This window comes from Xyrauchen texanus, chromosome 8 (assembly GCF_025860055.1).
Source record: "Xyrauchen texanus isolate HMW12.3.18 chromosome 8, RBS_HiC_50CHRs, whole genome shotgun sequence".
Taxonomy (NCBI): Eukaryota; Metazoa; Chordata; class Actinopteri; order Cypriniformes; family Catostomidae; genus Xyrauchen; species Xyrauchen texanus.
Window position 1 is genome coordinate 30404109 of NC_068283.1, and position 27422 is coordinate 30431530.

The 27422-nt window shown below is 36.1% G+C and overlaps 1 protein-coding gene across 1 annotated transcript; it reads right to left on the reverse strand.

The window, feature by feature from the left end:
- Nucleotides 1-192: 192 nt before the first annotated feature.
- On the reverse strand, nucleotides 193-26823 carry LOC127647184 (epithelial membrane protein 2-like). The gene is made up of 5 exons (XM_052131294.1): nucleotides 26689-26823; nucleotides 6497-6611; nucleotides 6260-6356; nucleotides 5273-5413; nucleotides 193-2406 (listed from the first exon to the last, which is right to left on the reverse strand). The coding sequence occupies exons 2-5, from the start codon at nucleotides 6572-6574 to the stop codon at nucleotides 2237-2239; spliced, it is 486 nt and encodes a 161-aa protein (XP_051987254.1). The 5' UTR covers nucleotides 6575-6611; nucleotides 26689-26823; the 3' UTR covers nucleotides 193-2236.
- Nucleotides 26824-27422: the final 599 nt, after the last annotated feature.

A 27422-nucleotide genomic window follows, 5' to 3' on the forward strand; every position in this document is an offset into this window, starting at 1 on the left:
TTTTTTTTTTATTCTGCGAGATGTGAATAAAATGTTTGGCACTAATTAAAATGCAATCAAAGTATACAAATGTTTTCTGTAAGTCTAAGTTGTTAAGTCTTGAGAGAATTTTTTGTTTTTGGTGACTGATTCCATCTCTGGTGTTTAGTGTAAGTAAGTCTCAAACTGCTTTGTAATGTAAAATATATTTATTTGATTAAAAAACAAGAAACGTATTGAGCCCATGGTGGGGTTCAGTCTCTGGAGACAAAGCAGACCTGAACAAGTCAGCAGACATTTAAATAAAAAATAAAAAGCTGCAATTGTGGGTTCATTCCAATTTTAAAAGCCTTCAGTAATATTCATTAAAACCTTCTTAAAAGTAAGCAATAAAGAAACATGTTCAGACCTGTTGAAATAATACTTCATTACAAGAAATATTAACAGCAACAATGTAGTTAGTCTTAATAAATACAGCTTAATTTTACATTTGCTTAAATCAATGTTAGTTAAATGCTTTGTTTTTTCCATAAGTGGGTGTTAAAAGATGATTAAAAAAAGATTGCATATTGGGGGGACTGATAAAACCATGCTGTACTTGCCAGCAACAACTTACTGGGATAGTTTGGACAAAAATTAAAATGTTGTGATTATTTCTGACCTTCATGTTGTTCCAAACCTGTATTGACTTCCACTGCACACACAATAAGATGTTAGGACTTTACAGCATTCACTTTTTGTACAATGAAAAAATAAACAATGATACAATGAAAGTGAATGGTGACATGGACTAACAAAATGTCCAAAAAAAAAATAATTCTCCATAGAAGAAAGGTCATATAGGTATGGAACAACACGAAGGTGAGTAAATGATTGCAAAATTATAAATCAAAATTTTTGGGGGGTGAACGGTCCCCTTAAAGAAATATTTCATGCAAAAATGAAAATTAGCAAGATTTAATAACCCTTCATCAGAACACAAATGACGATTTTTAGAAGAATATTTCCTCTCTGAAGGTCTATACAACGCAAGTGAATGGGTGCCAAAATTTTTAAGCTTCAAAATCCACATAAAGAGAGTATAACAGTAATCCATATGACTCAAGTGGTTAAATATATATATCTTTAAAAGTGATATGATAGGTGTGGGTGAGAAACATCAATAAATTAAGTCTTTATTTTTTTTCATACATTCTCCCTGCCCAGTAGGTGGTGATATGCATGAAAAATGTGAATCTCCAAAAACAGGAGGAGAAAGTGAAAGCAAAGGAAAAAGGACTTAAATATTTATCTGTTTCTCACCCACACCTATCATTTTGCTTCATTGGAGGAGTGCTTTAATGTTGCCCTTATGTGAAATTTTGGCACCCATACACTTGCATTATATGGACCTACAGAGCTGTAATATGCTGATTTGTGTTGAAAGTCAAATACATCTGGGATGTCAGGAGGGTGAGAAAAAGATGAGAGAATTTTCATTTTTGGGTGAACTATCCATTTAACATCGTCGTATTCTCATTAACTTTCTGTAAATCCCAAGTGCCCTAATAAACCATATTGATTTACTACAATAGCTAAGGAACTACACATTTTATCTGTTGCAAATATTGATTTCAAACTAAATGCTGCAAATAAAAACATGCAATATAATTATTTAACAATAAAGTATTTCACACACACTCACACAAAATACTATACAAGTTTGATGTAGTGCAGCAAATTGGCAGCGCAATATACTTTTTTTAATTTTGTTGTTTATATTCCCAGGCACAATTAGGTTATTCCCTGACAACATTGGCCAGGAAAACACACACCAGCATGTTATTTTCTACATGCAGATTATTACATATAAGCATTTTCCATGAATATACAGTATGTAGGCCTTAAGGACAGGTGAGCTGTCTAGCCTTTAGTGGTTCCATGTTATAAATATTTCCTACTTCAAATACCACCCACACTTGTCTACTTTCTTCCACCCCCATTTTATCTCTTTAAATCACAGCATAGCACATTTTTTGCCAGAGGGGTGGGTAAAACCCATTTATACACAACAAGGTTAAAACATTATCTAAATAACATACCATGAAGAAAATCTAATTAAGGTTCCAGTATGCACTGATTAATTTTAAAAGTTTGTCTACTATTCATTTTAACTCTGTCATGTATTTATCTCCAAATAAAAAACAGATTTATTACAAATAGTCTCTTCGCTTAGGCTCTAGCTGGTGGCAGCTGTAGTGAGGTGGACTGTTGTGCTTTATTTGCGTTTTCTCAGCAAAAGATACATCAAGCCGCTGATTTGCGTCATGGGAAATGCGACCCAAGCTACGACGAAGGCGTACCCATAGTCCCCAGTCTTGAATTCCCCACTCTTGAAATTTAAGTGCTTCGCTGTGTAGATGGATGCAGCGGTCATCACACAGAAAGCTACAGAAGAGATGGAAAAGTGTGATTTAGGGAAATTAACAGTTTACTGTCAGTGTTTTGCTGATTCGTATGTAAGATCAATTCAGAGGGCTCAAACAGTGTAGAACGCAGACAAGGAAGAAGACCAAACTGTCAGTCAATTTGTTTGCTTTTAGTTAGATATAGAGTCTGGCTTTGAGTTATTGAGTCTGGGGACTTTTTCTTCAGAGAAAAGGCAACATTGCAGGCTTCCATATACATTTTTATTTTATATATTTATTTGAAAAATAGATTATTTCACATAACTGTTGGAGGTTATCTGTCAGGCTTTTTGAGGTCCAGGCATTTTTATTTATTTAATTAATTAAAAACCTTGTGATCTTTGAAGGTTCCTTATTTAAATGTCAGTGGTGTTCAAGGGCGTAGATTTGGCTTGAACATTAGGGGGTTGCAGCGTGAAGCATTTACATGTTTCCATAGATTGATCATGGTATAAATACAGTCATTATTATTTATATTTTATAACATATTATATAATATAGAAATTCATTATAATATATATAGCCCTATATAATTTGATTCTATGATTATTGTTATTAATATCTCAAGAAATGTGTATATTTCATATCTGAGAAATGACTCACCCATGTCAGGAATCCAGTAACATTGTTTACTCATTTAGTCCCGCATTCATTCATAAAGAATGTATGCACTTGTGTTGTTTAAAAATGTTTTTTGAGAAAGTCATTTAATTCTTAATAATATTATTGTGCTTATTTTATGCCTTTTTTAATGTATTCATACAAGCCGTATCAGACATTTACGTGTGTCCTGTGCACCTTGTGGGTAAAAAGAAGAACATATAAACCCATGACACATTTATTGATACCATGTTTAACTTTTTCTAGCTCATTAATCACCATTAATCACTCTATTATGTTTGATTTATTCATAGGTGGAAGCTTTATGTAGAATTTGTAGAACTGTTTTTTTTATGCTCTTCCCTAGTCTTCTTGCAAGTTCCTGCATTTCAGCTAGGTCTGCGTGCCATGTTACCTTGAGGAAGTAAGATATGGCCTGCATGTTCTAAGATATGTTCTGTATATTTTTGATAATAAGGTGCCTCAAGGACAATCAACATTCATGTTGAGTGACTGCTACTTATGATATATGCCTAAGAGCTAGAATTAGTTACGGTTATCATCGTGAATTTTATGTCTTAATAATAACTGTAGTCACATAGTATATACTGTATACCATATGTACTGCAGATAGACAATGTGTATATGTATGTATGTATGTATGTATCTATATATCTATATCTATATATATATATATATATATATATATATATATATATATATATATATATATACAGCCGTGGCCAAAGGTGGCAAAACATTTTGTCTAAAAATCCTGATTGGATTATAAGAGCAGACTGATTGCTATAAAAGTAGGAAAGAAGTGCTTCCAATCATTGTGTTCTTGATCGCAATGGTTTCCTCTAAAGAAAGATGTGCAGCCATCATCGCGTTGCATCAAAATGGCCACATATACAAGGAAATTGCTGCAAAGAATATTGCACCTGAAAGAACCATTTACCGGATCAACATGAACTTCAAAGAGAGAGGTTCAACTGCAGTGAAGAACGCTTCAGGACATCCCAGAGTGTCCAGCAAGCACCAGGACCATCTCCTCCTGAGGAGTCAGCTATGGAATCGTGTGAAGCGAAGACTTTTGGACAATGGCCTGGTGTCAAGAAGGGCAGCAAAGAAGCCACTTCTCTCCAACAAAAACATCAAGGACAGACTGAAATTCTGCAGTAAGTACAAAGATTGGACAGCAGAAGACTGATGCATAGTTATTTTCTCTGATGAAGCCGCCTTCCGACTGTTTGGGATATCTGGAAAATCGATAGTCTGGAGAAGAAAAGGTGAACGCTACCATGAGTCCTGTGTCGTGCCAACAGTGAAGCATCCTGAGACCATCCATGTGTGGGGTTGCTTTTCATCTAAGGGAGTGGGTTCTCTCACAATTCTGCCCAAAACACTGCCATGAATAAAGAATGGTATCAAAACATCCTGCAAGAGTAACTTCTCCCAACGATCCAGGAGCAATTAGGTAATGATACGTGCATTTTCCAGCATGATGGAGCACCATGTCACAAGGCAACAGTGATAATGAAGTGGCTCAGAGATCATTACATTTACATTTTGGATCCGAGGCCAGGCAACTCCCCGGATCTTAATCCCATAGAGAACCTGTGGTCAATCCTCAAAAGGCGAGTGGACAAGCAGAAGCCCACAAATTGGGATCAACTCTGAGAACTAATAAGGCAAGAATGGATCGCCATCAGACAGGATTTGGCCCAGAAGCTGATATCTGGCATGCCAGAGCGAATTGCAGAGGTTATGATGAACAAGGGTCAACACTGTAAATATTGACTCTTTGCATAAATTGAATGTTTTTGCCAATAAAAGCTTTTAAAACTCATGAAATGCTTATCATTGTTTTCCAGTATACCATAGAAACAAATACTGAAGCAGCAAACTTTGCAAAATGCAAAATTTATGTCACTGCCAATACTTTTGGCCACGGCTGTATATACTGTATTCTGAGCAGTTTTTTCTGTGTTTAGTGTTAGAAAATATGTGACTTAAACTGATTAGCATATGCCTATGAACCCTAATGATTTTGTATGTTAAGTTAGTTTTCTCCCTGAACTCAGGAGCACAAACGCAATATATATGCATATTAGACTCTACAGGGTAAAGCTGTATTCCTCAACAGTATGCTTAGTTAAATACATTTAAAAAATAGAGAGAATTGTTCAAAAAAATGAGAATCTGATCTTTGTGTTTGATATGGAGTGTGGGAGTGAACTCACAGGACAGGAACTGGATGACTGCTGTGAAGACAAATCTCTCCCCCTGCTTCAGACGGAAGAGTTGAAGGATGAAGACAAAGAAACCCATACAGCACAAGATAGTGGACAGTATCATGGTGGCCTGGATAGTCTGAAGATAGGCTGTTCAAGAGAAGACAGGATTCCTTTGTGAAATTCTTGGTCTTTTTTCATACTGTAACCAGAAATGTGTGGAGCAAATTGTTTTAAATGGGAGATTTAATTGTTATGTCTTCAGTAGTAGCCTGCTGATCTAGGTTTTTTTTTTAATGGCTGGTGCCAATATCTATATAGAGTGGAGTCCAAAACTCTGAGACCACATTGAATATAAAGAAAAAGGGGGACATACCAAATACTAAGAAATTCTAAAATACACACAAAATATTTTAACATAAATTGAAATATTAAAATAAAAATTTGCATTAAATGAAATATATTAAAAATCCAAAATAGAAAAGACACATTAATGTTAGCAAAAGAGTTGTTTACAAAATCAATGCTTATAATCTTAAAATACTAAATATCAGCCAATTAATCTGCCTGGCCAAAATACCACTGGTTTGCATACATTTGAATTAATCTTAAAGAAAAATGAATCACTCTTTTCCCAAAGCTGTTCTTTAAACATAAGCCTAGCCTTAATTTTAGCCCTGCTGTTAAAGGTATAATTAAAAAAATGCCTAGCAGCCATAGTCACCTTTCACTTTTATTGTATATTTTTCCTTAAAATGACAGTGAATGGTGACTGAGGCTGTCATTTTGATAAACATCTCCTCTTGTGTTCCTTATGTAAAGAAAATAATTGTATACATGAAATCTCTCTCTCTCTCTCTCTCTCTCTCTCTCTCTCTCTCTCTCTCTCTCTCTATATATATATATATATACTGTAATGTTTTCTTGTGCAACGTTTACATTTATTTAAATTTTTTCGTTTAGTTTTTTATTATTATTTGGGATAATGAAACCTACCTGCATCATAGGTTGCACTGTCTGGTATGTCATAACAGTTTGTGTTATTGCAGTTGTACCAGAGATCTATAGAGAACTCACTCGAAACCCACCATGCCTTAAAAATATAAATAAAGTCATGATATAAATGTAATACCACATAAAATGTGTTGCTATAACAAATAATATTTTATAGTAATGTATCTCTTTTAGCGAACACTGCTAATAATTAAATAAGACTTTAAGAAATCAACTTACATTTCTGATGGTTGCTATGAAGAGGAGTATTGCTGAGGTGATGTGGAAGAGGATGATGAAGGCCAAAATAATCAACATGGCTGATGGTGCAACAGAAAATCAAAAGCAAGCAAATCTACGAAAGAAAGAAAAAATAATGTTAGAGGCATCCTGTTGAATGAATACACAGATGCTCATGTTATGGGCTAATATTGGAATCTGGAACTGTGATTTGAGAGCTGATCCTTTTTGTCCCTTTATTTATTTTTGCTGCTTGGAGTTTATGCAATGCAATCCATGCAATTTGGGACTACATGAATTATTATTGTTGTGTACCGAATGTGGACATGGCATTTAATTACTAAATCTGGTTTTACTAATTACTGTTTATTGCGTTAATTGCAATGTTTTTCTTTACTTTTCTTTTTTTTTTTGTATGTGGTGTTGACCTAACATAACTTTTTAATTGATTCACCCTCATGTTGTTGGAACCCCCTATGACTTGCTTTCTTTCCTTTGTGGAACACAAGAGAAGGTGTTAGGCAGAATGGTAGCTTCAGTCACCATTCACTTTCATTATCTTTATTTCCATACAATGAAAGAGAATTCCTTCACTGCAGCCCAAAGGCTGTCAGCTGGAGGATTCTGCCTTGACTCTGGACATGATCAATCTCACAGTCTGTCTACCATGATACAGAAACAGCACTGCTGACATCATTGTTCTGCCCATTCACTGATGAGATAATGCTTGAAACTTCCTGAGCTCTTAGTCCATGTCTGTGGCTCCATTCAGGAAAGGATTTGGCCCGAGGCCAAAACCTTGCACCGGATTGACCTGCAAATGCAGTCAGCTCCTGTCTATGTCACACACGTGCCTCAGAGGCCGGCTGCTAATTTAACCTCTCATGATTTACTGCTGTGCAGCCACATATAGACCACCTATACATCTCAAGCTGCACAAGAGCTGCTCCCAGCAATTTATAAATGGCATTCTCCCCTTTACCTTATATAGTGTGTTTGAGTTTATTCTTATTTCCCATGCTCAAAAGGAGACTTAATGCTCAGTAGTTCAGGAAACAATAAATGAAAAGACACCTCACAGGAAAATACTGTATTTCTTCAGCACTAAGGCTGTGAAATATATGTTCACATTGATTTAGCAACACCATATGTGATAAACTGTATTTCTGAGTATGTATCCAAATGACAGTCTATTTAAAGACCACTTTCATGGAGCACAAAAGGAAATGTATTGCAGAATGAGCAGCCTACAGTCACCATTCAAAATCAGTAGTCCAGTGAAAAGAAGGCATTGTTTCCCCCCTTTTAAGCACACAAGTATTCCTCAGCTAATTAAACCAACAAGCTCATCAAGCACTGCCTTTTACTCCTCTTGATTAAGATGAAGGCATTTGGCTCCAAGTGCTTTCTTTAACGAGTGGTGCCATGGTCAATCTGAACTGAGGTGGAGCCATTGAGCCAGAATGTGAACACTTAACAAGCAGCATGTGTAAATCAGCAAGGTCTGAAATATCTAAAGAGAGCTTTCCCTTAGCATTCCCATTCATCTCAAAGGGTGTTACTCAACCAGTGTAGGACTCCCCGGAGGTTTGCTCATGGGAAACCACTGACGTTTTGAGCCATACATGCCATTTGAATATGACATCATCACAACACTGATTGGCTGATGGCACCACAAGAATAAGCACAGTCTCAAGCTCTTCTCTAGCTGCTATCCTGAGCTGTGACGTAAAAAGGCAACAGACAGTGATGAATATAAGACAATTTCACACTTTTAAGATCTTTTTAAAAATCTAGAACTTGCAAAATATGTAATGTAATATAATATAATTAAATACTTAAAATGTTGCTTGCTACAAATTTGATTTAATCAGAATTCACAGCTTCTTTTGAATACCCATCATTGGAGAAAGATGCTCTTGAGGTCCAGATAGGTGTAGTTACAGCATCTACCAGCAGGGTCTCACTGGACCATGCTAATCTGTTATAGTCTGAATCGTAAAGTCACTTTATGTGAAATAAGAGTGAAATAACTAAAATAAGGTATACAAAATACTGTTCATGTAAAATTTCAGCTATAGTGTTAATAGAGAAAGGAGAGACTTATGTATGGTTGTTTTTAGACAAATAACGATAGTTAGCATGTAATGTGAGACACAGGGTGTGGAGAGTTTAGGTGGAAAAGAATGGTTAAAGAATGGAAGGTTTCTCACTGAGCTCAGCCTCAAGAGGAAGGCAAAGGCACACACCCAAATACAGCTCACAAACAAGACAGCAAAGACTAAAAATTCAGCCAACATGGAGTCATCACAAATGAGACCTGAGTTGGCTTACAGTAAACCAGCCTCAGTACACAAGGGAAGCACAAAGTGGGAGGGTACAGGATAATGCGGGCCAAGCAGGAGTGTCTCAGTTTTACAATCTCTGCCATGAGGCCTCAAAATGCCAGAAAATCTACTTTTTTTATATGCAGAGTCAATTATAAGTAAGCCATTAGCAGTTGTAAGCTTGCTAGATTTCCATCCAGCTGTTTTTGAATTTGTTTTCTTAAGAAAACCTGGATGGAAACACTTGATTAGCACATAAACTCAAAATTAAAATTGTATGCATTAGGCACAGATGGATTTTCTAGTAATTGGCAATAATTAACATTATCTTTCCTTCTTTCTGATGCTAAGATTGTATTGTAGTAACCTGCAATACATGAAGTGTGTAATTTCTGCACCACTAGCAGCAGAGCTGGACTAGGAAGAGAAAACGTCCCGGAATTTTACATGCAACTGGCCCAAAAGTTGTTGAGGGGGTGTGGAGGGGTGTTTGCTGTCCTTTCTGCATATCACAGCCCCATTTTGTTGTCCGTTCTGCATAACACGGTGGCTCATTTTAGCTTATCGCGGACCATTCTGCCCCAAAGTGTGTCGGCCCACCGGGAAAATGCCAGATTACCAGTCCAGCCCACCAAACAGAATTGCAAAAATAATGATTGTTTCAAACAGGTTTCCCGAACACTCTCCCATCTGTCATTGGTCAGAAAAACAGATAGCCCCGCCCCAAACACGCAGTATGGGTTGAGCCAATGTTGCTTATTGCCGGGCAGGTCGGGATGCTCAAACAAACTGAGCAATGTTTTAAAAGCACCACAGAGCCACTCTGTTTTCTATTTGTGGGGAATTCAACGAAAAATTGCTTAATTATAGTTGTATGTACCCATGAAGCCTAGATAGGAGAAAGTATTTTAACATTAAACAAATTACACAATGTATCTTTAATTAAATATGATCTTTGGTAAAGGTCTTAAAGCTTTTGCTCTATGTTGCATTTTTTAGCTTCCATAATTAAACTAAACAATCATTTAGGAGCACTGCTTTCCCAAGAGCTGCTGAGAAGCTTCTGTTAATTTGATGACATCCATAATGGCACAAAATGTGGTATTTATCACATAGAAACTCAGAAACACTAGAACTAGTGTTTAGTTGTTTCAACGTTTCAATGCCTCTGTGAATGGTGGGAAATTGAAAAAAAAAGCTAATTCTTGTAGATTGTAAGATACACAAGATACATGTTGAGGAACATAGTGAAAATGGTGTGGTGGCTACAAAAATGTATAATTGTCTTGCATAGTCCCCTTGGGCCTTTTAGGAACAAAATATCTACTGTAAAATGTTTCTATTGCCAATGGGAAACATGAAATCGGCTTCATGGCTGATTTTGTTTCAGCCTTAAAATTCACAGGAACTGAGTACCTGGTATTGAAACTGTTACAACTGGGCAAGATATAACCCATTGCTATTACAGTTACTGTTGTTAAAAGAGAGCAGAGACCTCTGTGAGAAAATATCAACATGATCTCATTTGTATTTGTACTGTTTATAAAGTGTTATTTTATCAGATGTACCCTTTCATATGTTTGCATAAGCCCTTTTCACACATGCAACCTGGTAAACTGCAGTAAAAGTGTTGTGTGCAAAGTGTGCTATTCACACATGCAGTGGTTTCTGTCTTCTTTCCATTTGGTGAGCATTCACAAATCAACATCAAAATGCCATTAAACTCTCAGATGTAGTTAAAATATGAACAGACTTTAAAAATACTAGGTATCACACAATTACCGACTATAAAAATGGCTACAGACAAAAACTGAGGAAAACTGAGCACACTAAACGACTGAGGATCACTCAACTGTCAAGTCAATATGATCACAAACTCACAAGGAAACACACGCCCCTGTTCTAGAAGATGCATGACAGATGTTAACAAAAGGATGTACTGGAACGCTGCCACTGATGTTGCTGCTCTGTTCAGAATCTCAAAAGAAACAGGCAGAATGCATTTGGGTCCTTGGGTTCACGAGTTGGAGGTAAATGGCTTTAAATGCTTTCTCCACTTTGAGTGCTTGTTCGCCATCTCCATTTCTTTATAGTCCAGTGTTGTGACCGCATGGTCGATTTCCATTTGCTGCTCACTATGACTTCAGATTTGATTAGCAGCATACAACTAAAGATTTTCTCTATAGTCAGCTGTAAAATATATAAAAATATACAATATTGACATATTGACAGCATCTAACATACAAAAACATTAATTCTGAAAATCTGAATCTTCAGAGAAATACAAAGAGAAGAATTTATTTTTATTTCATTAGTCCCATCTGGATGTCCTTTATACATAAACAGGCCATAACTTGTTTATTTTTACTACTGAACTCATTATCCTGCTGTGGTGCAACGGTTCAGGGAAAATTGTTTTCGAGTCAACAGAGGATTTGTATAGATTTGTATGTCTCTAAAGTTTTAATTAAGTAAAGGCACTTATACTTGGTTTTTGGTGCATTAACAGCACTATTAGATGCTGTGAATACATTAATATAATACCTTTCAGCATCTATACATACTTACAAAAATATACATGTAAACATGTAAAATACATATACGAATACTTATGATATCACCATGAATATACACAACCAAAGTGCTCCTGAATGATGGATCTGCACTATCTCAACATACATTAAACAAGAGAGGACAGAAATAACATTTATTAATAACTTTCTAGACCCCTTATGTGGCTTTTGAGTAGCACTTGAGTACCACAGGCATTTTGATGAATAAATATGTCAGTTCTATACAGTAGATCAATCAGTCAGGCTTTGACATCTGTACCACAGCTGCACAAGACTAAGAAAACTAATTCCAGCTTTTAATTCAGCCTTATAATGGTGTTGGGTGTTGAGACCCATTTAAAGTTTATATAGGCTGAGACATGAACACATATGAGCATTTGTCTTGGACACTGACAGTGTAAGGCTGTGGGGTTTGAGTTTGCTATCTGCAATCCTGTGGGATAATAAAGACAGCCTCAGAGGTTGAGTACACACACCAACCATCATTAGTAAATTAATTGGAGTCAATGCCTCAAATGGATAGTTCAACGAAAAAGGAACATTCTGGCAGAATTTACTAACTCTTGTGACCTTCCAAACCCGTATGACTTTAAATGTCCAAGATAAGCAATATCTACTTTTTCTGCATGTAGAAATGCTTGCATATGTGTGAGTGTGTGTAAACGCTAAGCAGCCTTAGCAGCCACTCTCTGTTCCCCTAGCTTGGTGGAAAACGCTGACTTGAGTTTCACCTTTAATGTAATTTTTATATATAAAAGCCACAGTCTCCAGCAGGCTTCCAAGTTGGCAACTGCAGAAAACAGAGACTGTCTGCAGTCATGGAAAAAATGATTGAGATGAGACGGAAAGCTCCAATGCCACCCTGCAAAGCTTTGCGGCTTCCATCCAGCACACGTGTACATGACATGTCACAACACTAACCAGCCAACTCTGAATCATAGGCTGATCTGAAGGATTAAAATGAAATCATGGAACCACATGGATGCTACCAAGCAGAAGCATTGTGCCTATTTAAAGACAAGTGAGGGGGTTTGGGCACAAATTTCTGAGCCATGTGGATTTTAAATGTTAAAAGTGGATTTTTAAATATTTCTATGTTTTCATATTTCTATCTATGAAAAGCACTCTACATTGTAAGTAAATATCGCACTATGCAAATAAATTATGTCTGTTATTAGCCACTGGTGAGGAAATATTAACATTTCACTCGCCAGTGATTGAGTTATGTAGTGTCGAAGAACCAAGATCCTTTTACTAAATAAAAAGCAGGCGATTAAGTCACTATGCCAACACGAGGACTTAGAGCACATTGGGAATTGGGCATTCCAAATTGGGGAGAAACGGGGAGTTATTTAGAAATATTTTGAACATTAACATATTATTTTAATTATTTAAAAATGTATATATTTATAATTTATATTTGATTGTCATTCATATGTTTTTGAAGCCTGAAAATTAAATCATATACCCTTATTTTATTATACAGTATGTCAGTGCTAAATTTGTATACATAACTACAGTATTTTGTGTGCATGAAGCACACATAGTGACAGTTTCAGTGACAATTAATCATCATATTCGTGAACGATGTAAAACAGACAATTAATCGTCATAGCCCTAAAACAGGCAATTAATCACTATAATCACAATTATTTGTTTGACAATTAATTGTCAGGCAAATTTCATAATCGTGACAGTCCTAATTTTCATTATAGTTAGTGGTCGACCGATATGGCTTTTTTTAATGGCTGATGTCGATATCCAGAGATTAGTGTGGCTGATAGGCAGAGACAATGCTGATATATCACACAATTTAATATAGTAAATAACAAATATAAAATTGCTAAATAATAATAATAATAATGAACTCATATTTAGCACCATGTTTACAAAATTTCACACAAAACTAAAAAATACAATTGTATTTAAAATGGTAGACAGCAGTTTATTCAGATTTCTATTTAGTAATCAGATTTTAGTAATTTATTTGCACAATAAGAAATTGTTAATATATTAAGAAGGAAATAACAGTACAAACTGTAGTCCACCAACCATGGATGGCATGTCCACGTTAGCAATCGCATTTACCGAATCAAACCAATTGTACATACAGCGCATAGAGAATATGACATTTACTTACAGCACATGTGAAGCGCTTTTACCTTAGGCTGCATCCGAAAATGTAGGCAGATGCTGCCTAATCAGTTAATGGCTTAACTGGTATCTCTTTTGAATGAATGGAATGAACGGATTTAATGAATGGATTGGTCTCCGAACAGTTTGAAAAGCACTCTATTTTCATCATACTCCGTATACAGCCTCCGGAGGCAGCATTTTCCTGGAGGAGAGAAAGAGAATGAAACAGGCGAGCATTTTACAATTATGATCTCAAACGCATCTGCCACTGTTCTGATATGTGGATCATTTAAATGAGACTGTGTTGCACACCAGCCTATTATTGTAGTAACATGATGACACTTTACAACAAAACGAACCGTGATTGGTCATTTACGTGTCTCGGTTGCTTCGCATACAAGCGGGTGATTTTCGGCGCCCTCAACAAAAAAATCTTAATAAGATTTATTGGAATATTTATTGGATTTATCAGCCTCTGCGAAATATCGGTCGACCAATAATTATGGTTCTAACCTTGTGAATTGTTTTTTAAAAATGTGTATGACATTTCAAACATTAAAAATGCAATTTCATGACATCATATAAATTGACAGAATGTGAAATATCTTATTCTGTTGCATTACGCTTAAATTTCTAAATCTGGGAAGTAAAAACTAAAACGTACTAGCCAATGTTGATTATTTCTCCAACATGACCATAGAGGTTAGCTTTAGTTGTATTACTACAGTATCACTGTTCTTTAAAAAAAAATAGGGGCATGACATCCCTGCCACCAAGAAATCCTGACAATTCCTTACTGTTTCAATGGATTGTGCCCTCCAATATTTAAACAGCAGGGAACTCAAAAACAGGAATCAAATGTGCTCTATTAACGTGTCACACACCTCCATTATACTGCACAGGAAACAATTAATTGAGCCAAAGCCAAAAACATTTTTTATTATTATTTATTTTTTATGTCAGGTGTTTGTAAGACGTCTTTTGTTCATTAAGTCAAGAAAATATGTAATAAATTTAAGCATATATAGTGATCAAAACATGCAAATGTGACCTACAGAGCACACTACAGCCCATTTTTACCTAACCTGACCCTAGCTACCCTAACAGTGTTAGCAAGAGGGAAAACCTCAAAGTAAATGAGGGATGTGAGGGGAGAATGCTTTAGAGCGCAAGTTAGACATTGGTTGCGGTTTTGAATGACAACCCAAAGGTAACAAACCATTCATGGGTTGTTTTGCAGTCCTGAAACCAACTCTAACTTCAAGATTTGAAAGATGGTCCAATCAAAGGAAAGAAAAACATGCAATGGGTCAGAAGTGAGGGGAAATGATGATGCACAGTTTTCCCCTCATGGGAAATCTTCCCCACGTATGTCCTTCATTTTAGTTGTCTTTCACAGTGAGCATGAATGTAAAGAACAGAAAAGAAGCATTCTCCAAAACATCTGTGAAACTATGAATAAATAAAATCTTCATCTCCTGGGAAGTGCAACCATTTCTTAAAGCTATAAACAGTGATCTAATTAAGATCAAGGCATTCTCAGAGACTCAAATCCACTGAAGTACTCATGTATTGCACATTCATTTTCATGTTTATCATATCGGGGAGGAGTTTGTTTTAAAATACAGTCCTAAATTAAAAGCATGCCTTTTCTGGTTCAATAAAGTGAAAATTAAACATGAGCAGCTTAAATGTTGCCTGCTGGCTCCCATGTAACTGGTTTCCTAAGAAATCTGCTGTTATGTCGACTGATGCAACTTTCAATGGCTGCTGTTCATACAAAGATATTAAATGGATGAAAAGAATTAATTTTCTTAAAAGAAACATTCTGTTGTACAGCATATTTGTCAGTGGTGCCATGATCAGAAATTGTTGTGGTAAGCTGTGGTATTTGTTACAAATCACTACAAGGATAATTTCAAACCCATACATCTTTGGTTCATCTAATGGACGAGGAGGCTTTCCACAATTGTAACTACGTGTTGACAGTTCAAAGCAGACCCACACAGAATCTGAGCCTACAGATTTGGCTGTGCAGCTACTGGTCCAAGCTCTTGTCATATCAAGACGTGACTACTGCAATGCCCTGTTGGGCAGCCTCCCCACAAGCAGAATTAAACCACTGCAGTTTAAAGGCTTAAGAACACTGCTTATCTGTTGAAACATTCATCTTTCATCTGTGTCATTCTTCTGCTCCAACCTCTGTACTACTTTTATATGACAAATTGCTTATGTTTCTCCTTTTGTAAGTCGCTTTGGATAAATTATTCTGCTAAATGACTAAATGTAAATGTACAGGAGCTCTGCAGAAAACTCCACAGATGTTCTGTAGAATTTGAATGACTATCATTTACAAAATTTTGAACAAACCCCGCCCATTGAGTTTTCCTTCGTTAAAGGAATATTCCGGGTTCAATACAAGTTGAGCTCAATCATATGCTTAATGGCTTAATGTTGATTACCACAACAATACATTTTGATTCGTGCCTCATTTTCTTTGAAAACAGCAAAAACATTTTACACAATTTACCTTTTTTTTAATAATTTGCAACAAATTAAGCAGAGCTCCCTTGAAAATCACTATATAAAATGCTAAATAATTAATAGGGACTAGATTTTATAATCTGTCTGGGCCTAGTTAAAAGGTATTCGTTTTATGTGTAGTTTTATGACAAAATTCAAACAATAATATATGGATTTACACCGTGTTTTGTCAGTTAACCTAAACATTTTGTTCTTTGTGTTGTAATGTAAATTTATAAATAGCCACTTGTGGTAAACAACTGCATATTTTCAGTTTTTACAGAATGAAATGGAATTGTGCAGTTCTTTCCAACATACATCAAGAATTAGATCATTTGCGGACGTCTCTGATTATGTTTTCCTCACCGATCTGCCCCGCAGCATCATTTGTGCTTGCGAACAATAATGAGAGCAGAAGGCTTATTTTTAGAGAAAACAAAAAATCTGTTCCTGCTTTGGCAGGTAGTCAGAAATTAGGTTTAATATACAAAACAAAACATAGCCCTGTTTTAAGTATCACCTCTGAAGCATGATAAGACCCATCCCAGCCAAGAACTTGGACACAAAAAACTGACGAAAAAGGACAACAACAACAACAACAACAACAAAAAACTCCCAGGGAGAACAACATGTGCCGTGTGAAATGGTACTGCAGCACTATAAAATATAAATAAGAAGAAGAATTCTTCATCTTACAAATGTTTAGTGGCTGGTTGCAATTGAATGTTCTGTGTGGCTCAATAAAAATAGTACATGAATGTATTCGAGTTGTGGTCACTATAAATAGAAAAACATATTTCTTTTTTGGAGATGCAACAGCAGTGTAATATTTACTTCCAAATGCTAAATTTTCATGTATGGATTTGATAGTTGCTTTATCCAAAGCTATTTACATTCATTGTTTACATTATGTCAATATTTGTGTTTACTGGGAATCAAACACTTGACCTGGATGTTGCTAGTGCCATGATCTACCAGTTAAACTACAGTGTAGTTGAGCTACAGGAACACTGTAGGACAGTTATGTCACCAAGGTTAGCTTTGCTGAGAAGCCTTTTAAAGGGGTTATGACATGAGGAATCAAATTTTCCTTGATCTTTTGACATCATTGTACTATAAAAACATACATTTGTTTATAAATAAACAAATAAAACAAATAAACAAATACTGTAAGCCCAAGTGAAAAAAGTATACTTTATTGTATTTGAAATATATTCTCTTTTTACAATTGTATATAGCAAATATACTAAAATTTATTTATCTTTAAATATATTAGCATCATGCTTTTACCAATTTTCACAATACAACTTTTAACACACTTTAAAATAATTGTACTTTAGTATATTATTTGAAAATATATTTTAGAAAAATAGACTTGAAGTGAAAATTCTGTTTATTTTTTAAAAGTGTATTTATTTGAACTTTACTTAAAAATATATTTTAGTCGAGTGGCCATCAGGCGCAAGTGTAACAATGAGCATTTCAGCAAGAAATAATAACAATGCGTAGTTTGTGTGTGGCCGCTCTTCCAAAATTATAATTTTTTTGCTTCATTCAGCATTCTTTTAATTTAAAAGCATGGTTTGTGTAACTGCCTCTCAACTGCAGTTTAAATTATAGCTGTTTTTTGGTACCTATCGTAATAGTAGTTTGGAGGCAGAACTATTAATTGCGGCAATAGTGTTACGCCCGTAACACTGATTAAGAAATGAGCCTGTTGAGCAAAGCGCCAAAACAGACGACAGAAAATAAATCAGCGACAGCTACACAAAGTAATAAACATGTAAGCAGACAAACCTAGAAGAAAGAAGACGAGGAGAAAAATAAAGGAAGATTTAGCTCCTCATTAGTGACATGCAGCCTACGAGGTCTTTTAACCATGACCACGTGCCTCATGTCTGTCATTGGATGGAGCTACAGTTGGTACATTTTGTTATGTTTTACAATTATGAACCCATGTGAGATTTAACTAAACACTGTCTGTTATTGAAGTTATATGTCATTTATTGTAATGGCCTTGAAATCAAGTGCATTCAGCATTGGGTAAAAAAGTCCCCCAAGAAATTCAGCCTTCAGTATGCAGGTAACACATATAAAATCTGTCTTGTGTAAGACCATGTAATGTTTAAAGTATATTGTAAAAAGTATAGCTAAGTAATAACAGTTTCTTATTGAAGACAAAGTGTGCAATTTGTAGCATTTGGAATAAGCCAAAGGTGTTACTGAGCATATACTTTTTACTCAAATATAATACACTTATGGTATATTGCTTGTATGTTTCGAAGACACTCGCAATTAATTTGTAATGTACTTGTAACGCAAATAAAGTTGACTTTAATCTCACTAATCAAGCACGTAATTACCCTACACAGGCATATGCTTTAAGTATACTAAGTATACTTGAAGTTGTTCCAATTTAGCACACAAATGTACTCTAAATACACTTAAAGTTATGCTTTAATACAATTTAATTACAACTAAAATATAGTTAGTACAAAATGAGTTGTTCCAAAATAGCACACGTCAAGTTAACTAATCATTAACACACATGAAGCATACCGATAATTAGGTCTGGCTTCAAGTATACTTAGCATATTTTTTTTTTCACCAGGGAGCTTAGAACTGAAAACTTCCTTCTTAATGGGAAAGAGCATTTATTTTAACAAGGCAGTTTAAAGCACTCGATTGGAATGTGTGTGTGTGTGTCTTGTGGCCTCACATAGAACACTACATCAGCAAAATACTTTTTGTACTTTACAAAGTCGTACCTTTGGCCCCGCCCACTGGTATTCTTGTTGCCTTCACGTGCTATCAGAATATTCGTAAATACGAATTTCCCACATGGAAGTTGCACACGAATGACCCCTCAAGACATAATTACGACTGGGAAACGACTGGGAGATCATTTTGATACCTGAGTTTCCGAGATGAGAGGAGTTCTAAATTTTCAACATGGTGGAGGAGAGTACAGTTTCTGTTTTGCATGACAGGTCTAATAGCAAGGCGCTTGCTGTTTTGGGCATATTCATTTATGTATATCAGCAACCATTCTATGCATGTTGTACATATTTACACTGTGAAAATAGCTTGTATTTGACCAAAATTCCATTATCGTCAGCAAGCTAACTGAGTGATATGTATTATGGTGCCAAAATAAATGTTCCTCAAGAAATATGTATGAATGAACCTGGCATCGTCCATGTTTCCCATCTTTCCAACAACAAAGCATGTGAACACGACGTACTTCAGAAGTGGGAAGTAGGATAATTCCGATAGCACATGAAGGCAACCTTTGTCACACAGGTGAATAGAAAAGAGTGGGGTATTTCACTGGCACACCAGCAATGGTGGGAGAGGAGTAGACTATTTTATTTATATAAATTCCTCACCTGCATTCCAATTTACATCTTGATGTAATCCTTTCTCATGATCGCATGTTTTCACAAGCTTAATGAGAGACTAAACAAACTGTCATAAGCCTGCAGTATACCATGTATAGTATTAACTCATTTTGTACAAAAGGACAGGTTTTCTTTCATTAAAGCACTTTCACAAGATGGCAGGACCATGATTATATCATCATCATTGGGTTTTGCACAGATTTGTAACTCAAACTGTTATGCTGGTAATGTCATTTGTAATGAAAAATAAATGATTAAATTAGAAAAATGCTAAATTTAAACATTTTCCTGGTCGGCACAGCCATTGACCAGGAAAATAAAAAATGACATTCCATGTCAAACATTTGCTGACCTCTGCACTAGATGAACTGCTTTGACCATTATCATGCATTTCGTGCTGCTTAGAACTGTATAAAGGACACCCCTTTCCTGTTTTATCTTGCTATTTGCTGTTGTGCTGTTTTGAAGGCATCCTGGACCCTTATTGTACCCATCTGTGCCATTTTAAATTTTTGGTCGTTTGTAAACATGCACTAGATTGACTTTTTAAGAGCGGTACAAACACAACTTTTAAAAAACGCATCTCATTCTGCTGCTGTCACTGACTGGGAGAAAGACATGCTGTTCTGTGTGTAAACAAACATGGATGATGTGTGAGATGTCGCTCCTGGGAAGACCATTGTCTCTGCTTTGGCCTGTTGAAGCACCAAACATCAACATGGATTGTATTACGTTTGTGTATTCAGAAAATTTCAGCATGGATTATGTGTGTTTTTGGCTCATATCAGCGTGGATCACTTGTGAACGAATCGCAATATGAATCAAGCTTTGCAAAGGAGCTGTTACTGAAAGATGGGGCAGTTAAACACATACAGACCCTTGATTAAACCTTTTCATTCACAAATATTTCAAATGTCATGAATGTTTGATAGTTGATAGATTAATTCAGATGAAATGTGTTGTGTGTACATTATGTGTTAACCCTGAAAATTTGTTTAAATTATAATGTGAAGCTTATTCATTCTCTCCGGATTGTGTTTCAAATATGGCTGAATTTGAGTGGCTTCACGATGTTAGCCAATCATAACTGACATTTACATTAAGGTTTAAAGGAGACGCTGAGGCCAAAACCGAGTGTTTCAGATTGAGCGCCAGAGACAGGGTGGAAAATGATCATATATTATTTAACTATGACATTATTAGTAGACCTCAGGGAAGATAATACAATTATAAAAAATAAAAAAAAATAGTTTTTGTAGTTTCACTGTTCATCTAGATTTTTGTGGTGAATTTAAGAGGTTTACTTAGCACAGTTATTATAATAAACTGAATATAACCTTATTTGTTTCCAAATTACATTACATGTTTAATAAAACCCATTTTTCTAAACTTTTCTTTTTTCTTCAGTGAGCATACAGACAACACCTTGAATTATCTGCTACTTGTATGAAGCCTATAACACAATTGTCTCTATAACACAAACCTGAGGCCCTCCACAGATATTTAAAATCTTGGGCAGATTTGGCACATGAGGCTGCACGTTTTGTAAAGGGAATTTATTTTGGCATGGCAACAGCTGATCTCAGGGGGATCCTCATTCACACACGGCAGGATCCTGCTCTGCCCTCGGCCAGGCCTGCTAGGCTGAAAGCCCGCACTGGCTGCTGATAGGCTGATAGACTTTTATCTCAGTAACAGCCTTCAAAATGACACTGAGCCCTGACGGATCATTGTGGCTCTACCGCAGAGCCTTGGTTCTCAGGTGCTGCAGGCCCTGTTTTCACATCACAGATGACACGCCGTGGGTACGAATAATGGTGCCCACATGGAACTGTCAACAGACATACTGCAGGACCCCCGCAGCCACATCCACATGACCCCCTCTCGCTGCATCAAGATCAAGATTGCTGCATTTAATAATTCATTCACACACTGTCTGGATCTATAACAGCAACTCTGATCTTTCAGCAGGAATTAAGAGAGGGCTCTTGCTCCAAAGTAGCTTCTTGGTTCCAATGGACTAAGCAGCTGGATTTCATTGGGGTTTGAATCTTAATTGTGCTAAAGTCACAGACAAGAAAGGAGTCAAAGGTCACGGCTCTGAAAGATATAATTTTGGTTCTAAAAGCATGTCAGAGTGAAATCAAACCGACTGATGTTGTATTCTGCTGTATATAAACTGATGTGCTATATGTATAAGAGAATTTGGTTTGTTTAGTATCTGCATACAAGTATCATACTGCAGTGCAACATCACATTAAATGATTGTGTTGAAATTGCTGCTGATGATAAATGCTCAGTTACACTTCCTAATGATTGACGCATGCGCAGAGTGCTAGAAAGTGTAATCGAGCTTGAAATCGTGATCGCCAAGGAGACAGCTGATGTCATGATTTACAGTGAAATTATTTTTATATCTTTTTATATTCTCACCCAGAACTGATTAGATCGTTCAGAAGACATGGATTAAACCACTGAAGATTACTTTTATGCTGCCTTTTTGGAGCTTCAGTGTTTTGGTCACCATTCACTTGCATTGTATGGACCAACATAGCTGAGATATTCTTCTAAAAATCTTTGTTTGTGTTCTGCAGAAGAAAGAAAGTCATACACATCTGGGGTAGCATAAGGGTGAGTAAAGGATGAGAGAAGTTTAATTTTTAGGTTAGCTATTCCTTAAAGCCAAATAACAAGTATGCTGCTTTCAGTTTGCAAGTTTTAAAATGATTACAATACAGCACATAAATGATGTAAAATTAGATTTTGTTGTTGTAGATTTGTAAAGAGTAAGCCTGTGTATGTCTATTGAACAAATAAGGCTTGTGCATTTGAGACAGCAAATCCCTCTTTCCTTTTAAGTGTATGTCTGTAAAGGGGACCCTCCCCCTGTTTCCTTTACCCCTTTTATATTGGTATGCAATGTGAATGTGTGTTTATGGCTAAGCATGCCATTCTTGTGTTTGAAGTTGGTGACTCTGATTGGACTGCTCTCTCAGGTAAGACTTTCCCTCAGAGTTTCTCACATGCTAACTCCAAAAACTCTTTTTCTGTGTATAAGCCTTTCACCCCTGCGCAGATTTGGCTACCGAAGCTCACAGTTGTGCAGACATGTGCAATTCATTGTCTCAATCCCGAGTCCTGCCTAAAAACATGCAAACAGATCACAATGTCCTAGACTCAAACACTCATACTGGGTTTCTGATTCACTCAGTTTTCATGCAACCATCGTTTCCACCCCTCATTGAGGACAGACGAGTGTCGTTGTGATTCTTTCTGTAATTGATGAAAACAAAGAAAGATTACAAAGCCTCTAAGTCAACCCAAACATCTTTTGTATACTGCTTCATTTCCCCCCTCATTTCGCAGCATTAAGTTGCTGGAAATGCTCTACTGATGTGATATGCTCACATTAGCCATTCATTGCAAGATTTAAGTATCTTGAATTCATTGTCATCATTTTGCAGGAGCAATAATGGAGTTTGTGTTGAAATTTAATAGTTTGCTCTTGCAGCTGCCCCCTTGCTATCTTCAAACTAATATTCAGGCCTGCAGAATTATTATAGCAGGCTTGGTCACTTTGAGCTTGCTGCAACAGTTCAAAAAACACAAAGGGTCCAGAGCTTAAGCCTGGCCAAAGGGAGAGGCACTTCCTGATCCAAACGTTGACAGCATAGATTCTTATGCAACTGCCCATCTGCAACAAAACCAGCCACCTATTCTCTGGAAAGCACTGCAAACAGCACTTTTCTGAATGGCATCAGTTCTGCTGGATCAGTCAATGGCCAAAAACAAAAGACATTGGAAAAAATCAGGATAGGAAACAACTTAGTCAATAAACGATTGGAAAAAATCTCTCACTTTTGCAGAATGGAAAATAAATAAGTGTAAAAGAAGTCATCACTTTGACCAAAATGTCCATATAAAATCTTAAAGAGAAGTTGATGAGAAATTGAAGTAGTGTATTACACTAAATAAATAGGATACATACTTGCAATTAGTGGTCAAAAGTTAACCACCTGATACCCAAATATTAGGGAAATGGACACTTTCATTCTAGAGAACAATTGATTGGACAAATGAGTAAGTGCAGTATGAGTCATCAATGATTTTGGTCTGATGTTCCAGATTATTCTGGTTTCATTACAAGTCAAGCTAAATCGACAGCATTTTTTGTCATAATGTTGATTACCACTAAAAATGATTTAGACTCAAAACTCTTTCAGTGCATATCCTTATAGCAGTTTTGCTTTTGATAGGTAGGTTTGAACGATGGTGCTCACTGTGAGCTGTGCTTGTGTTAAAAGTGCAGAGCAGACAGGTGTCCAGAAATCCAGTCTAGTGAAAACTGCTTCACCTCATGAACACAAGACACACTCCTTACCCCCTAAAACAGTCCCATGAGTAACACACTGGGATCTGCCACTGAGAAATCACATACACACTGACTATACTGAGCAAGATAAAATGCCAGACATGCCAAATTAATTAACATATAAAACATGTTGGAGGGCCACCGCAGGAACAATGCATGGTTTTGTGCAACATCAACATCTAAGAAAACTTTTTTTGTAAAGGCCCAGATATGCTTAGTTTTTGCGTGTTCCAGATCGGGTTGTTTTGTGAGTGAACTCTTCTGACCACAAGCGGCTACAAACAAGTTTGACACATGCCCACTACAACTTCTTTGTGATACTCTTTTAGTTAAAAAATAAACGGCTTGCGCATGTGCAGACGACGCACACAGACGCTGACCGCATCCGCGAGTCAAGAAAATCATGGCCGTGCGCAGTCTACGACGAAATTTACGTCAAGCATACCGCATGAGGAACGATCAGCGCCAAGTATACTTTGACCTTAACATCTGAAACAAAACTTGTTATTTAGTCTGTTTTCCCTCCCAACTTCTCCTAAATAAAAATAAGGGTATGTTGTTTGGTGACAATCATTGTCAATACACCTCAGAAAGTCACAATAAGTAAATTATATTATAAATTATATATACATACAGTATCAATATTTGAAAGGAAAGTATTTCATACATTAAAGGGGTAGTTCACCTAAAAATGAAATTCTCTCATCAATTACTCAGGCCGCATAAAGTAATCCCCATGACTCCAGCGGTTAAATCATTATCTTCAGAAGTAAAAAGATAGGTGTGGGTGAGTGAGAAACAGATCAATATTTAAGTCCTTTTCACAAAATATTCTCCACCCTGCCCAGTAGTTGCTGATATAAACGAATGTGAATCGCCAAAAATCAAAGAAGAATATGAAAGTAAAAGTGAAAGTGGAGATTGATTGTAAAAAGGACTTAAATATCTATCTGTTTCTCACCCACACCTATCATATCGCTTCTAAATACATGGATATAGCCAATGAAGTCAAATGGATTACTTTATTATATTTATGTGCTTTTTTGTGCTTCAAATGTCTGGTTAACATTCACTTGCATTGTATGGAACTATAGCGCTGAGATATTCTGCTAAAAATATTAATTTGTGTTCAGCAGAATAAATTCATACACATCTGGGATGGCTTAAGGGTGAGTAAATGATGAGAGAATTTTCATTTTTGGTTGAACAATCCTTTTAAGTGTTAATTACATATTCAAAAAGCAAATGAAAAGGAAATTCCAAAAGGGAGTTTTGAGCCATTAAACATTTTACTTTTTCTCAATCGCTTTGGCTTAATTCTTGAACGAGAATAAATGTGTTTTGGCAAGAGTAGGTACAACTGTCTACAATTTGCACAATAACTAAATGCACATGCTAGCTAATCAAAACTGATGAGTTGATTCTCAGTGAAATTGTCACTTTTCACAACTTGTAATCATTCTTTCATTGTGTGAGCCATCACATGCATGATGACCCATTCAATTATCAATATCTGTCAGACATACATGTATATTCCATAAATATCTATGACATGGCATGTTTGTGATGTCTGTTAAATCTCTGACCAGACCAACAAGAGCAACAAGATGTCTACCAAGAAGATGGGAACTTGTAGTGTTATGTACTGTGAGGAGGTACAATTTATTGTTTTTTACAGAACTACCACAAGTTTTTTTTAGTTTTTTTTTTTTTGCATGGATGTCATTTTGTGGCAATTTTCTATTCTCTACATATGACTTTCCATGTACGAAATTCCATGTACATGCAAATGTGAATTTTCCATGTACATGCAAATGTGAATTTTCTGTTTACATGTAACACATTGCTACAAAAATAAATTGACTGTATACATATAAATGTGCATATCATGTTCTACAGTATTGCACTATATTGACTTTGCCCAGTAACCTTTTCTTACTGTTGAAATCGATATCTAAAAAGATCAGTGTGACACACAATATCATTCAGCTAGACAAAACTGACATCCTAGTATAGTACAGTAAGCAGTCAGTGTCAACAAATATTCAATTTGTACACAACAAATATTTCCAGGGTTGACTGCCATGGTGAAAAAGCATCTAAACATTTTGACCAGTATGGCTCACAATAACTAGGTTTTGAAGCATAAATTAAATGTTTTGGGTGAGTTATTACATTACATATTGCAGACATGCAATAGAGTTGTGATTTACAGTTTAGAGAATGTTAAGATTGTTTCAAAAAACGAGCCAAAGCGATTGAGAAAAACTGTAATACATGCAAAATGATGAAATGCTGCCTACTGTCAGCAGGAGGCGGCATGTGAGACACCTCATTCCTTTTAAATATGCACCGCCAAACATGAGAGCTAAAAATATGAAGAGATTACTCGCCTATGTCTCTTTTCAAAACATAAGGCTAGTCCTTTATATTGTTAAGCCCGAAGTCAAACTGAATACTCCCTCTTGTTTATAAAATAGGATTAAAAGGGAAAAAAGTGACCAAACACGTCTAATCATAATAAGTTAGTGATTCACCAGCTAAGCAAGCATCAGTTGAGACACTTCACAAGCGCGCGGAGCGCACGCGCACCGCCAACGCCCCTTTCTTCACAAACTTTCTCCCTGCGTGAGTTTGAAAGTTTACAAACTCTTAAACTAATTATTTTTGCCTCATATAATGCAAAAATATAATAATAATAATAATAATAATAATTAAGAATAATAGGCCTAATAATAATAATATACATAGTTGCTCATTACAATATTCACATATTTGCACAGAAGTTGAATGAGATTTATCATGGTCCAAACATCTGGTTTAAGGTAGAAAAAAGCCGCGAGATATCATTCAAACTTACCACTTTAGAGGAGCCAAAGGTGTCAAATATGTGACTAGTTTGGAGAGGGCAGCCAGATGTGGATAAGTGATGCGCGCGTGAACGTGACTAACATAGTAGCATTAAAATGAGTGGGGAAATTGCGCGCTCCTCCTCTCCAAAATCCTGAACTGCCCAGAACTCTTTTTGGGTGTGGTCTAGAACTTAATACGTGCTGAGGAAACGGAGAGGGGAACCTTTGTGGACGCATTAAGTGCTGAAATTATGTAGGCTACAAAAATCTTTGTAGAACGCTTATGTTTGAATTTGGACCAGGTTTAACACTTTAAAAGTAAACATATCACATTAACATTGAAAATTGTCCTGAGGTGACCTTCTCAGGATGTCTGTGAAAGTCTGCTACCCTTCCCTTGTTCCTCCTAGCACTGGCTTCTGTTGTCTTCCAGGTGGCTCCTGTCCAAATAACTATAATTGTTAATTATAATTATACAGTTTACATATATACATATACTGTAGATAGATAGATAGATAGATAGATAGATAGATAGATAGATAGATAGATAGATAGATAGATAGACAGACAGACAGACAGACAGACAGACAGACAGACAGAAATACATGATCTATGTATTTTTATAGTGGCATCTCGCATCTCTATTATGTTGTCCGGGCTTTATTAATATACAACATGTGCATATTGCTTATTGCCATCTTCAAATGTTAGTCTCTGTTCATTTCCTGTGCGCTCCTCCCTT

What these genes read in the sequence shown, in the direction of transcription:
- LOC127647184 (XM_052131294.1), bottom strand. Translation starts at nt 6,574, where the DNA reads ATGTTGATTATTTTGGCCTTCATCATCCTCTTCCACATCACCTCAGCA. An exon ending in CAGTGCAACCTATGATGCAG is followed by an intron (nt 5,414 to 6,259) that starts GTAGGTTTCATT and finishes TCTCTTGAACAG; the next exon opens with CCTATCTTCAGACTATCCAG. An exon ending in AGTCATCCAGTTCCTGTCCT is followed by an intron (nt 2,407 to 5,272) that starts GTGAGTTCACTC and finishes TCTCTTCTGTAG; the next exon opens with CTTTCTGTGTGATGACCGCT.